This window comes from Nematostella vectensis, chromosome 2, assembly GCF_932526225.1.
Source record: "Nematostella vectensis chromosome 2, jaNemVect1.1, whole genome shotgun sequence".
NCBI lineage: Eukaryota > Metazoa > Cnidaria > Anthozoa > Actiniaria > Edwardsiidae > Nematostella > Nematostella vectensis.
Window position 1 is genome coordinate 11,595,897 of NC_064035.1, and position 14,652 is coordinate 11,610,548.

Genomic DNA, 14,652 nt, shown 5'->3' on the forward strand with positions numbered 1-14,652 from the left:
AGAAATTAAATAAATAAAATGCCGAATAATGATAATTAATGAAAAGAAATCGAGCGAGCGAGCCTCAATCTCTAAAACAGTGAAGAAGTCTTTGGCTAAAAGGAAAAGCGATATTTCAGAGGGAGGAAAAATAAACAGTAAAATGTAACGAGCCTCCCAGTCACATATCCATCGGTCTCGAAGGGTTTGTCTCGCGCGTTGAACTTTTCATTATTTTCACATCAGTGATAGCTATGAAATACAAGGGATGCGCGCGCTTAAGGGGGGGGGGGATGCATATCTTTATCCTCAACTTGAAAGTTCTCTAGAACCGCAGCTGTTGAGGGTTTTTTTGGTATTTCCGCCTCAATTACACGGCAAACCACCTGCTAAGTTTGTTAAGAGGCGATATATGATAAGGCAAAATTATTTGCAGCCCAATTTGGCAAGTAATTGATTATTAGTTATTACGTCACTCAGTCCGGTTTGCCTTATAAGTCCGCCGTCCTCCTGGCTCTTTCACTCACACGGTGACCACTCGACGCCCGTGCGAGACGACCCACAGCTCCAGCTATGCATGGTAAGTAAGGAGACAACCTCACTTTATGAAGTATTATTTGGATTATCAATATAAACTAGTTAACCGGGCTGGCGGCAATATTTTGAACATATCAATTTCATTGCTTTGTGTTTTGTCATATTGACAAACAAATTCAAACTTATCACTCGTTATCGAGTCACCTTAATTTTCTGGAAACTAGAAAAAAAGCTGTGCGGAATTGCGCTTATATGAGCAAAAAAAAAAACAATTTAAAAAAATGCATTTTCTGTTACACTTGTTTAGCATATTTCCATATCATGCGATGTCTTTATTTTGGTGTGATTCGAGCATACAAACCCGGATTGATGACGAGTAGCCGTTTTGACTAGCAATTTAGTAACCATGCCACGCATGCTTTCAATGAGTTTGGTCATTTGAAAAAATGAATACTCTAAAACTTGCCACTTGCAGTACGGTCATGGCTTTAGGTCCAACGTTGAATATCCATCGGAAAGATTGCTTTAACTTTGTTATCTATTGTGAGCACGTCTTCTTTTTTTTACAATAATTCAGTCGTTCGCCCGAAATGTTTAAATGTTATTAACACTAAATCGAACCATTGAGCATTTTGTAAATCGATTAAATGTTTTTTTGTTTACTGTTTTCTCGAGAATCCAATCAAAAATAACTGCCTATCCATTTCACTCTCAAGGACCTTGCTGAAACCCTCGTGTTATTTGTAAATGAGCAGGCCATTCGAAAATATATGTTGGCGCGCGCGGTTATACATTATCATAAATTAGGCGGTATTTTATCTCGCGCGTACCTCTACTCAGACGCAAATAGTAAAGGTCAGCTTGCAGCAAATTGTACGCATTTCCCAGGTCTATTAAGTTTAGTTTCTTGTAATGGGTTCCAAATGCTGGTATGCCATCACATTTATTCATATTAAATAAAAATATGAAAAAAGATATGGATAAAACCAGGCCCCCTCTTTGCGTCGTCGTATGAATTCATGTTCCGATGCAAAGAAAACGTTTATGTTGTATATTCTACTGAATGACATGACAGAGCAAGGTTGTAGGCCCGTACACGCGTAAATATAACCAATACGTGTATGTATACGCTATGTGGCCTCGTGTGACTACTGGGCCCGAAAATTTCAGATCTTCCAGATCTAAAAACATTTTCCATTGACTAATTGAGTAACTGTGGTATGCAGAATTAAATTGTTCCTGAGGTATCGGACCTACAGGGTTATTTTGCTTTTTTAATATGGGGAGGGAAAAATCTTTTTTTTTTTTAACCTTTTTAATCAATCTGTTAAGGTTGTTAACTATTTCCTTCTCACGTAAATCAGATTAAATCTACACGAATTTTTTTTTATATAAGAACCTTTTTTATAATAACGTCCAGCCTGAGATTTTACCAAATTTAAAGAACATGCTAAGAACATGCCGAGGCTCAGATATCAGAAAAATATTGCTTTTTATGCGTTCTAAAATTCAGAATCAAATTGTGCTCATAATAACACTCTTATATATTATTGCTATTGATCATTTTTAAAATTCTCTTCCTAATAATATTTCATTGGGTATTATACCCTAAAATTTAAGAACATCGTTAAGAACATATTCATCCTTAAAATGCTCCAAAAATATAAGAACGGCCCAGCCTCAACTGAAAATTTGACGTTCTTATAAAACTAAGGTTGTAATTGTCTAATTTAGCACGCATAACTTGGGTTTGTCACACACCCCTCCTGGTCACAGTGCCTGCTCTACAGACGAGAATATCTGATTTCTCAGGTAGACCAAGCGGTGTAGGGGTACTGAACAAGAATCTTTTCTTATATTGAGGACGGGACGTCATATTATTCTTCCTTTGTAAAATCCCTATCAACTTAAAATCAGCCTTGTTTGCTGTCTAAATATATCCTTTTAGATCCTACTATAGAGACATGTATCCCAAGAAAAAAGGAAGCGGTACAAGTTTGATAACAATAGCTTTGACTGTTCCATATTTTCGTGCTTATTCGTATCAAAACCGGGATTTCTTAATAGCCCAATGCTTTTGAATTGGCAAACTCAAGTTTTAAGAAACTGTCGAACACAATCAGCCATTCCCGCCGGCAACTTTGGTGTAACCCGCAGTTAAAAGGTTAAAGGTTTCGCGGGAAAATTATACTCTTTTTATGCTAAACGTTATTCTTTTTAAAAGTGAAGTCGAAGATTATTTTAAAACCTTGCCGGTCGGACATCATATGAAAAGGAGCAACGTTGAGATCTGCAACGAAGGTTAGCTAATGTTAGATCTTTAGTTTCTCTGCGATATACCACGATACAAAAACCCACATTTTGTCAGCTAATAAATCGTTCTGAAGTCAAGAGGTAATCCATAGAAAATCTTTGCTATGTCATGCTGTGCGTCTTAATGTGTTTTTTTGGGGGGGCCTAACTGGGTAACCTGCTAATGTAATATTGCATACTAGCTCCTTAAAAGTTAACTACGACTGCCTATTTATAAGATTTATAAATATTTGAATAAATTGTTGCTATATACCAAAATTACGTAAATGTCGAGCGTAGAATAAATAACAAAGAAATAGAGAGTGAAATTTAGATTTACCATTATGTGTGATTTTTTCTTGTGACCTATTCATGTATATCAATATTCAACATCGCGAATTAAAATAGTGACGGTTATTTCCCAAACTATAACTGGACTGATCTAGGGCCAAGAAAAACAATTTCAAGTATATATTTGCGTTAATGAATATGAAACAGTTAGATTAAACGCTGACCTTTACAATGGTATTGGTATTACAATGAATTTTTTTTAAAACACATATACCTATTATATGAGCAGCCTTTCTTCATTTTATGGCAGAAAAATCTAACGTTCTGGTTCATAAGTTAACAAGCGCTGCCTATAATACCACCTATGATATACAATCTATAAACCACCTGTTTTCTCCATTCATTCATTAATTCACTCAAGGTATGTTAAAGATCCTTTTAGTTCCAGTGTCTGACGAAGTCTGCAACGGGGACGCTCCCTGCGCGATGGCAAAGGAAACAATTGGGGCATCGAAACTAGGGAAGGTACGAGACCACCTATTCCAAATAAGGATGTATCCGAGAAGCTGTGTAATGCGCATGCTCCATTGGTAACAAAACAGGGCCGTAGCAGGGGCATTTTTTCAAAATGACCAGTAGGGCATCCTTGGATGCCAGTAGGGGCGTGGCTGTCTCCCCCCAATATTTTTTTAATGTTTCGATATTTTGCCCCCCCCCCCCCCCCCCACAATCTTACGTGGCCTGCTACGGCTCTGTCAAACAAATACGCAAAACGTAAATAAAAGCAACTCCAGGTTTAGAAAGTTGTAGGCGTTCTTGCTTGCGTTCTTGCATGTTTTATTCATATTAAACAATAAACAAAAGCCCTAAGAAGTTCAAAAGCGTTTCTTGGGGAAAAAAGTCAGGTAAAATTCAAACTGGATAGGAATTCCTTGTTCCGTTATGTATTCGTAGACCCGGCGGTCCGCAGTAGCTGATGGCTTTATCAAAGATAAAAGTCTTTTTCGAAGTTCGGGCTACCTGGATCTGTTTTCAAATGGGGTATAATGAAAATGCATTTCTTGCATTTATATCTCTAGACACATGCGTGAATAGTCCATACCAGCAAAATAGAAAATTAAACATCTAAACTTCAGGTTCAGGTTTTCCTTGTTTGTATTTTTTTCATTAGATTTCCCACAGTGACAATAAAGATGTTCTCGCTAAGGAGGAGCTTGTTCCGCAAGGAAAGACCAAGAAGCAGCTGGCGAAGGAGCGAAGGAAAGCCTTGGGGTTGGCCTACGCCGTTGATGAGAACCCACCCTGGTACATCTGCTTAATACTTGGATTCCAGGTAAACAACCCACAATGCCTTATTTTGAAATCCGTTTTCTTAATACTTTGTCGTGCTTCCTCTTCTTCTTCCCTTACCCTTCGACCACCTTCAGCCCACTTTCCTTCTTTTTTCCCTTTATTCCCCATTCCCCAACTTCCACCTCTTTTATTTCTATACTTAATTAAACTTTCTTATGTCCTTGATGTCGTTTGCAGGCACTTTTTCACTTTCTCTTGTACTCTTCAAATTCTTCGATTCCCCTGTCTATTGAATTTTTATACTTTTCTATATAAAACATATGACTGCGCATCCCCCCTCTCAGCCAATACTGGGTACGTGCCTGGTCCTCTTGTTTCCATCTCGTTCTTCCTACTCTCCCCCTGCCTCTTCCTTCCTCCTCCTCCTTCCCATGGCGTACCCAGGATTCGATCACGGAGGATGGGCAGTGTAATATGGAAAATTGATAGTTTTTGTCGATCCTTCAATAAGAATGACCCATTTTTAGGGGGTACGTGCCTGCTTCCCCGCTCAACCCGCCCTTCTGCTCCCCCTTTTTATCTCTCCCTCTCTTCCCACCTCATCCCCCTTGCTCCTCTTCCTCCTACCCCTTTCCCCTTGTCTTTCTGTCCCTCTCTCTTTCCCTCATCCCCCCACTGCTAGATCCCACATTTCCACCTTATCCCTCGTTCTTCATCCCTCCTTCTCTCCCCTTTCCGCTCCTTCGCCCTCTCTCCCCCTTCTACAACCGTATGCCAGCTCCAGTAACATAATGGTTATCCGATCTCTGTGTATTTGTTTGTTATTTCGTAGCACTATATGACCATGGTGGGCGGAACACTCTCTCAGCCTTTTATCCTCAGTGTTCCCATGTGTTTCTCCAATAACCCTCTGGCCATCGCTGAGGTTCTTTGCACCATGTTTTTTGTCTCGGGGATTGCAACTATCATTCAAGCTACCTTTGGTGTACGGTAAGATCGAGATTACCGGGAATAGATTCGCCTCCTGGGAAAAAGTTATCTTACAGTCAGGGTATGCTTGGTGGTGGGTTGGAAAGACTTAACATATATACAACAGGGCCGTTAGCAGGGGGTGGGGCACTGGGGGCATGTGCCCCTTCAATATTTCCAAAAATTAAAAGGAAATGACCAGAAAAGGCGTGACTGTGCCCTTTAATATTTTCTTGATGTTTCTGTATTGTGTCCCTCCAATCATACGTGGCCTGTTACGGCTCTGTACCATATGGAAAAAGTCAAATATTTGGCAATCCTTAATCAAGGAATGACCCACTTTCTGGCGATCGAGTGGGGGTTGGGGCGAGGGGGAATGTTTGACGCGCCTGAAATACGCACACCCCAATATTGTGTTTGTCCACAGGTAGCCCAAGCTCTATCAGTGAGTAATTTAGAATTATTTCTTTCTATAGTGGATGTGATAGAGGGAATTCTAAATTTCACCGAACAGCGCAAAAGTGGCCCCAAATGCGCTCTAAACCGCTTAAACGTGGAAATAATAGACAACTACAAGTACTACATCAAGTTGGATTGAATTTATTACATTTTTATGGAAGACTCCTAGCATAAAGTAACAACTCCATATGTTCTCTCTATTAACGGTCAATAAGCCGGTCGGTTCAAATTACTCATTGACAGCTTGGGCTACCTGTGGTTTGTCGCCAGCGGCTAGAGGATGCTTGATTTTTTGTGGCAAAATTTAAAATCCTACGCTTGGTTCAAATGTGGAAACAATTCAACTTGTGTGTTGCAAATCTGCAAGCTGCTATCGAATGTTGAGACGCTAATATTTCAGTAAAAATTCATAATCACCGGCATAATATGTTTAATTACCCATCGTATATTTAGAAAAAAAGCTTCTGTGTTTTTCTCTTAATCTATTTTTACGAGTACTTTGTGTCTTTTGCAGTCTGCCTATTGTCCAAGGAGGAACGTTTTCATTTCTTGCTCCTATCTTTGCTATTCTCTCTTTGCCGAAATGGCAATGCCATCCAGTTGCTATGCCAACGAACAGCACGCTGAGCAATGGCACGTTGGAATTTGGTGAGGTTGACTGGAAAAGCAGGATGAGAGAGGTGAGCTAGACATTTTCTTTTCGACTTGCCCTACTAGTTTACGACTTGCCTTCTACACTCCTAGTTTACGACTTGCCTTCTACACTCCTAGTTTACGACTCGTCTTCTACACTCCTAGTTTACGACTTGCCTTCTACACTCCTAGTTTACGACTCGCCTTCTACACTCCTAGTTTACGACTTGCCTTATACACTCCTAGTTTACGACTCGCCCTCTTTCCCTTCTAGTAAACGACTTGCCTTCTACACTCCTAGTTTACGACTTGCCTTCTACACTACTAGTTTACGACTTGCCCTCTCGCACTACAAAGTTGACGATATGCCCTCTTGGACCACTAGTTTACGACTTGCCGTCTTGCATTACAACTTGACGATATGCCCTCTTGGACCACTAGTTTACGACTTGCCCTCTTGCATTACAAGTTGACGATATGCCCTAGCTCTTACACTACTAGTTTACGACTTGCCCCTTTGCCCTCTTGCTCTAATAGTTATACGACTTGCCCCTTTGCCCTCTTGCTCTAATAGTTATACGACTTGCCCCTTTGCCCTCTTGCTCTAATAGTTATACGACTTGCTCTCTTGCACATCTAGTTTACGATATGCCCTCCTCTTACACTACTACGACTCGCCTTCTTATACGACTCACTCTCTTGCACTACTTGTTTACGACTCGCCCTCTTTCCCTTCTAGTAAACGACTTGTCCTCTCGCACTACTAGTTTACGACTCGCTCTTTTGCACTACCAGTTTACGACTCGCCCTCTTTCCCTTCTAGTAAACGACTTGTCCTCTCGCACTACTAGTTTACGACTCACTCTCTTGCACTACTAGTTTACGACTCGCCCTCTTTCCCTTCTAGTAAACGACTTGTCCTCTCGCACTACTAGTTTACGACTCGCTCTCTTGCACTACTAGTTTACGACTCGCTCTCTTTCCCTTCTAGTAAACGACTTGTCCTCTCGCACTTCTAGTTTACGACTCGCTCTCTTGAACTACTAGTTACTACTCCTATATGCCCGGTCTTGCACTTCTATTTTGCGATATGCCTTTTGCATTTGCAGATCCAAGGAGCTATTATGGTGTCTTCCTTGTTCCAAATCGTGATTGGCTTCTCGGGAGTGCTGGGGGTTTTGCTCAAGTTCATAGGACCAATCACGATCGCCCCTACAATAGCTCTAATTGGCTTGTCCCTTTTCCACGTTGCCGCTGAACATGCTGGTAAGAATATCCTACGTGATGCAAGCACATACTTGTAGTGTCACATGTCGTAATACAAGTAACGGGTTAAGCGTCACGTAAGGACATGCATATTTCACGTGTCTAGGCGTCACGTGATACATGTAAGGACATACTTTTCACGTGTCTTAGCGTCACGTAAAACATATAAGGACATGCATATTTCACGTGTCTAGGCGTCACGTAATACATGTAAAGACAAGCATTTCATGTGTCTAAGCGTCACGTGATACATGTAAGGACATACTTTTCACGTGTCTAAGCGTCGCGTAATACAATCATGTAAGGACATAGTTTTCACGTGTCTTAGCGTCACGTAATACATATAAGGACATGCATATTTCACGTGTCTTAGCGTCACGTAATACATATAAGGACATGCATATTTCACGTGTCTAGGCGCCACGAGTCATACATTGATGACAAACTTGTCACGTGTCCAAGGCTCTCTTACCATGTGAAGTTATCAATTTGCTGGCATAATAAAATGCTTCACTTGTTTTTTAATAGGAAGCCACTGGGGAATATCTATAATGTGAGTTTGAGTTTGCATTTTTTTTTTATTCTTTTTCTCTGACGCGTTCGGAAACAGGAACTTGTTGTAATAACCACGCCCCTTTTCTACAGGACGATAGCACTTATCACCCTCTTCTCCCAGTTCCTCTCCAACACCAAGATTCCATTCCCGTCATACAGTCCTACAGCAGGCTTTCGATTGGGAAAGTACCCCGTCTTTCGACTTTTCCCAGTAAGTGCACAATACTTCTCACATAACCCAGATCTATACACTTCGAGCTGCTATGGCAACCAATGTTTTGGAGGACATTGGAGTGTTAAATAGTGTACCGACGACAAGAGCGGGCATATCTCGCCTGAATCTTACTTGTGCGCTCTAAATCATCGATCATCTGCTATTGTTGTAAATCACCTTAGCCATCGTTGTATCATGAATCACTTGCACTATGATCGTTCGAGGTCATCTTTAGCTTTTGCTGTATTATGGGTCATCTGCCTTTTTAGCGGAGCTCCCACGCGCTGCGTGAGCGGAGCCCCATATTACCTAAGAAAAAGTGGTATATAAGAAAATATGGTAACAAACATTGGTAACCCATCGACTCGAGTTTTGGTGTTATGAAAACATTCATATCTCGTGAAAGAAACATTGTGTAACAACCAAACTTGGTAGGTGTCATGTATGTGTCAAGGGGGGTGCCAAGATATGGTCAGGTGATGCGCGACGTCATCGATTACGTCACTTTAAGCAAAACTATCCCGATGTCATATCTATATTCATATCTCCTAAACGAAACATCATATGACAACCAAACTTGGTATGTGTCATGTATGTGTCAAGGGAGGTGCATCAATTTAGTCACGTGATTGTGACGTCTTCAATGACGTCACTAGAAGAAAAACTATGCTAACGTCATCAAATAAAACATATTTGTATTTCACGAAGGAAACATAGTATTGCAACCAAACTCGGTAGGTGTCATGTTGGTATTAAGGAGGATGCAACAATATGGTCACGTGTTGTGTTACGTCATCGATGACGTCACTAAAAGCACAACTATTCTTAAACTATTAAACAAAAATATTCATATCTAATCAACGAAACATCATATGACAAACAATCTTGGTATGTTTCATGAAGGTGTCTAGTGGGTTGCACCAATATGGTCACGTGATTGTGACGCTATCAGTGACGTAACTAGAAGCAAAAATATGCTGACGTCATCAAAATAGAAAAAAATATCTATATTTAACATCGTATGACAACCAACCTCGGAAGGTGTCACGTATGTTTTAAGTGGGGTGCAATGAGATGGTCACGTGACGTCGTCGATGACGTCACTAAAAGTAAAACTACCCTGACGCCGAAGCATCGTATTTCAGCTAAACTTGTGTGGTGTGTGTTATGTGGGGGGAACGGGGTTTAACAAACTGGGCGCGTGATCTGTGAAATCGTTGAAATCGTCAAAAACAGAAATATGATAATAATAATTAAAATTATTAAGCGAAAATAAGCAAAGAATTGGTCGTTTGGAGCTGCGCTTTTAGGCAATGCCTAAATCTATATATTATCTTTATAGATCATCTTAGCTATTGCTGTATCATGGATCATCTGCGCTATTATCACGGTTGCTGGCGGTTTCCCCGACGATCCTTCTAATCCGGGCTATAAGGCACGCACAGACGCGCGAACCATCGTGCTGTCTCAAGCCGAATGGTTCCGATTCCCTCTTCCAGGTGAGGGCGTCATCGTACGAGATTAAAACCTCAAAGCGCGATAATAACACGATAACAGCATGATAATAACACGAGCCTGCGCAATAAACATAGTAGTGGAAGAATCCTTTTATTGACAGAAAGATTTTTAAAATAGATATATATGGGAGCTAGCAATTCCACACTTCCGAAAAACCCTCACCCCTGAACAATCGACCTAACATTGTCATTTGTTGCTCAAACATATGGGTTGATTTTCGACATATATGGTGTAATGTGTGAATGTTTAACGAAACCCGACAAACTTGCCTGAAGTAAAAAAAAATTCGAGTAAGCGAAGACCATGGAAAGAGGTCTGATGAAGTCATAATAGAGGATGACAATTTGTCAGGGCCGACTACTAGTTTGTGTTATATCATATTCATTACTTTGAGTCAACTATACGAACATTGCTTTATGGGTATAAAAAATGAGTTGACACTCGTAGTTAAAACGAATTCAAGTAGGATAGTCTTACAATGTGCCTCTAACACATGGTTTTCAGGACACGGATTTTAGCATTGATACACCTGTTGCACCCGCGAATCAGTGTATTATAACCCGCGATGGTTCTTGGGTAACGTATAAAATTCTGAATCCTGGTCTCTGAATGCCGTGTGAAAGTTAAGAGGTACATAACCAAGAATGCTGAAACTTTCTAAGCCTGTGTTTGTTTTTATTTACGCTTATTTTATTGTTTATTTGATACCCATGAAGCACTGCGGGTTACGCGGACACAGATTCTCTCCTCTTGCAACCTCATTTGGAATAGGTGTATGGTATTCATCATGCAACTCGTGTAACAACATATAGATTTTAAGAGTACATCCTTATTTGAAAAAGGTCTTACAGGATTCAGACAGATTTTGTAAATCCTGGTATTCTATCAATATTAAATTACTGACTCCGTTTGTTATTGACAGCGCAATGGGGAACGCCCACCGTCAGTGCCGCAGGGGTGTTTGGGATGCTGGCCGGTGTCTTGGCATCAATCATCGAGTCCGTGGGTGACTACTACGCATGCGCTAGATTATCCGGCGCACCCCCTCCCCCTAAGCATGCCATCAATCGCGGGATCGGTGTGGAGGGCATTGGGTGTCTTATCACCGGACTGTGGGGGAGTGGTAACGGAACTACGTCATACAGTGAAAATATTGGGGCCATTGGTATCACAAAGGTATGACAAAATGTTGCTGAGACTTTCAGCTGTTTTTCTCCATCACATAAGTGGCCAAACCTACTGCAACTTATGTATTCAGTGAAATATGAGCGTTTGGAGAAAATTGCTTAAAAAATGAATCATATTTTTTATGTAATGTTAGGGCACGCTAGGTGCTGCCTTATTTCCCATCGCTGATGTCTCGCCATGCTCTAGGCTGGCAGCATAACCACGCGTCACTTCCTCGTTTACTCGTGCTCTTGATTGTTTTATTACGCCACTACAACTTCTCCCTCTCTTATTATCTACCGCTTATGTGTGGTAATTACCTAGGTTGGAAGTCTACGCGTCATCCAATACGGTGGGCTTGTCATGATGTTGGTTGGAGTTGTCGGTAAAGTGGGAGCTCTCTTTACAACTGTTCCCGATCCTATTGTCGGAGGTCTCTTTGTAGTCATGTTTGGAATGATTGCATGTGTCGGAATCTCCAACCTGCAGTTTGTTGATCTCAACTCATCAAGGAATCTGTTTGTCGTCGGTTTCTCGTTGCTGCTTGGCATGGCCCTACCGTATTATCTCAACAATCATCCAGGCGCCATAGACACCGGTACATAGCATTATTTTGGTTATTAGGCTTATGGCTCTAAGTTTTTATTCCAAAAAAATCACCTGTGCATTTTTTTTGTATAGGCCCTAAAAGTGTCGAGAGGTAATTAACCTTGATCACAATATTGTTAAAAGTACTAATAAAACAACTAAATCAAAGAAACGTATTTGAGCAATCTTGTACTATGTGTTCTATTGTGTATTTATTTATAACTGGACATATCCCCCGACAGGTGTGAATGAGTTGGACCAGATCATCACTGTACTCCTCAAGACCAGCATGGCCGTGGGTGGGCTCACCGCCCTTCTCCTAGACAACATCATTCCTGGCACACCCGAGGAGCGAGGCTTACTGGTGTGGCGCGCGGTGCAGGACACAGAGACCGAGGCGAAAGACGCAGAGAAAGCCCTTGAACTGGCTTCCATTCACATCTACGATCTACCATTTTGCCTCAAGTATCTTAGCAAGTACACGTTTGCCAAGTACATCCCATTTTTGCCCTACTACTCTCCTAAAGAGGAACATAGGAATAGTTTACCGTTAGGTAGACTCAACGGGGGGTCTGGGGAAGATGACTTGTAGGCAGCAAAAGGAGGACAACTCGCGTTGCCCATAATGCATTGCTTGCCGAGCATTTTGTATGGTATTTACATCAATCAAACTTGTTTTTATATCGATCAATCTTGTTTCTATATCAATCAATCTTTGTTTCATATCAATCGATCTAGTTTTTATATCAATCCATCTTATTTTTATATAAATCAATTATGTTTCTACTTTTCTATATCAATCAATCTTGTTTTTATATCAATCGATCTAGTTTTTACATCAATCCATCTTGTTTTTATATCAATCAATCCTGTTTCTATAACAATCAATCTTGTTTTCATATCCATCGATCTAGTTTTTATATCAATCCATCTTTTTTTACATCAATTTATCTTGTTTCTATATCAACCAATCTTGTTTTTATACCAATCAATCTTGTTTTAATATCAATCAATCTCGTTTCACTCAACCATACAATGCATTCTGGAAAGGACGAGCTTGCCCCCTTTAAAAAAATTTATAACATAAAACTTATTTACGCAGCATGTTGCACGGGTAGTGGTTTTTGAGCTTAGAGTTTTCTTTTCTTTATTTATTAGTGGATTTTCTCTCGAAAGGACAAAGGGCAAAGAGAAAATAAGGAATGTAAAGTACCAAACCACCTTTTTCTCCCTTTTCCTCCTGTTCCTCTACGATCACACATCTCCTGTATTTAGATGGCGTATTGTTTAATGCAATTTTAATGTAATCGCACATAACCAAGAGCCCTTAGGGGCGATTGTAAAAGCGTCCCAAAACATGCTTCAATATACTTGTATGTAAGAGGGATCCCTTAAACTTTAAAACGTATTTAATAATGTACAATTCCATACGCTATGGAGGCCATCTTTGGCGCAAATAACTAATAAGTTGTGTAACTGCAGGCAGGAGTAGGTTATTGTCCCTCACTGCCTATTCGCCATTTTTACGTTGCGCGGGGGATTGGGTCGAGTCGATAAACGAACAGCATGCTGGGATGATTTTAGCAGGGTCCTGACACTTCAGTGAAGGGGGGGGGGGGGGTCCAAATCCCATTTTCCGGCCGTTATTTTGGCAAAATCCCGGTCCTGATATGTAAAATTCCGGTGGCTATACTGTATTACAATGTTTGGTTATATTATACACTGTATATGCAGCAAAATTTCCCTTAAAAGAGGGCCTAAATTAGAAGAGATTGGGAGTTTTAGGAAGTGAAATCCGCTCAGTAGTAAGGTTTGAGGATTGATGCTATTATAAAGCTCTTAAAATGCGAAAAATAATATAGATTAACAAATTTCTATAGCATAAGAAAGAAGAGATTTGAAAAATCCCGTTCACGTTGAAGCATGTTGATTCCCGTTCCCGGTAGACAAATCCCCTTCCCGGTAGACAAATCCCCTTCCCGGTAGACAAATCACCTTCCCGGTAGACAAATCCCCTTCCCGGTAGACAAATCCCCTTCCCGGTAGACAAATCCCCTTCCCGGTAACCCTAATCCCGTTTTTCCAGGCCAAAATAAGCCGAATCCCGGCTCCCGTTTTACTCCTTCAGGACCCTCTTTTAGGGGACGAAAATTCAACATGGCGTCGAACGATATGCCAATGTTGATGTTGTGATGCTTTTATTCAGCATCACATCAACTTGTTTACGACGCTCCACCAAACTTGTCCCAGCGTGCTGTTCGCTAATCAACTCGACCCAATCCCCCATTCAAAGTAAGAATGGCAAATATTATACTAATGAACTTTTTTAGATTTCCTTTTAAGTTTCTTTTTTGTCATTTCTACCTACGCCTTACCTACGTTCGTACAAACGGAAAATATATAATATAATACACCAAAAACTGGAATTCGACTCTGCCAAATTTTCACCTTTAATAAGATTTCTTCAGGGCAGACTGAAGAAGTCTTATTAAAGAAGAAAACTTGGTAGAGTGGAACTCCAGTTTTTGGTGTCTGGTGTACTGTATTCGTTCCCTTATTTTTCTCGTTGCTTCTTACTTTTTACGAGATTAGACTGTTTATATTTTATTTATCTATGGGCGCTTTTTAAGGTGAAGGGAGCATAGCTATGTGTGTATTATAGTGAAATAAAGTAGATAAGAATAAAAAAAACATTTCTATTTTTTACTGGAATATCAAAGGACGCTGGGACATTGACCGACCTTCTCACCCCCTACCTTCCCCACTCGCCGTGTCTGACATTTTCTTTCACTAATCAAATGAGACTGAAGGATAAGAAGAAGCAAGGGTTCTGAAGCCCAAATGGGTGGGGGGGGGGGGGGCGTTTTTGTCAACTTTTGTTCCCCGCTCCC

General features: G+C 40.6%; 1 protein-coding gene across 3 annotated transcripts; it reads left to right on the forward strand.

Annotated features, from left to right (window-relative positions):
* The first annotated feature begins 421 nt into the window (after positions 1 to 421).
* Positions 422 to 14,463, forward strand: LOC5521114 (solute carrier family 23 member 1). 3 transcript variants are annotated; one of them, XM_048724242.1, is made up of 12 exons: positions 422 to 559; positions 3,532 to 3,624; positions 4,271 to 4,432; positions 5,225 to 5,382; positions 6,335 to 6,500; positions 7,563 to 7,719; positions 8,248 to 8,272; positions 8,365 to 8,485; positions 9,831 to 9,987; positions 10,929 to 11,182; positions 11,498 to 11,771; positions 12,004 to 14,463. In XM_048724242.1, the coding sequence occupies exons 1-12, from the start codon at positions 557 to 559 to the stop codon at positions 12,351 to 12,353; spliced, it is 1,920 nt and encodes a 639-aa protein (XP_048580199.1). In that variant the 5' UTR covers positions 422 to 556; the 3' UTR covers positions 12,354 to 14,463. The 3 variants fall into 3 exon arrangements, with proteins under 3 accessions (XP_048580199.1, XP_048580200.1, XP_032222438.1); XM_048724243.1 differs by having other exon boundaries at positions 3,542 to 3,624; XM_032366547.2 differs by lacking the exon at positions 422 to 559 and adding an exon at positions 2,769 to 2,817 and having other exon boundaries at positions 3,542 to 3,624.
* The last annotated feature ends 189 nt before the right edge of the window (positions 14,464 to 14,652 follow it).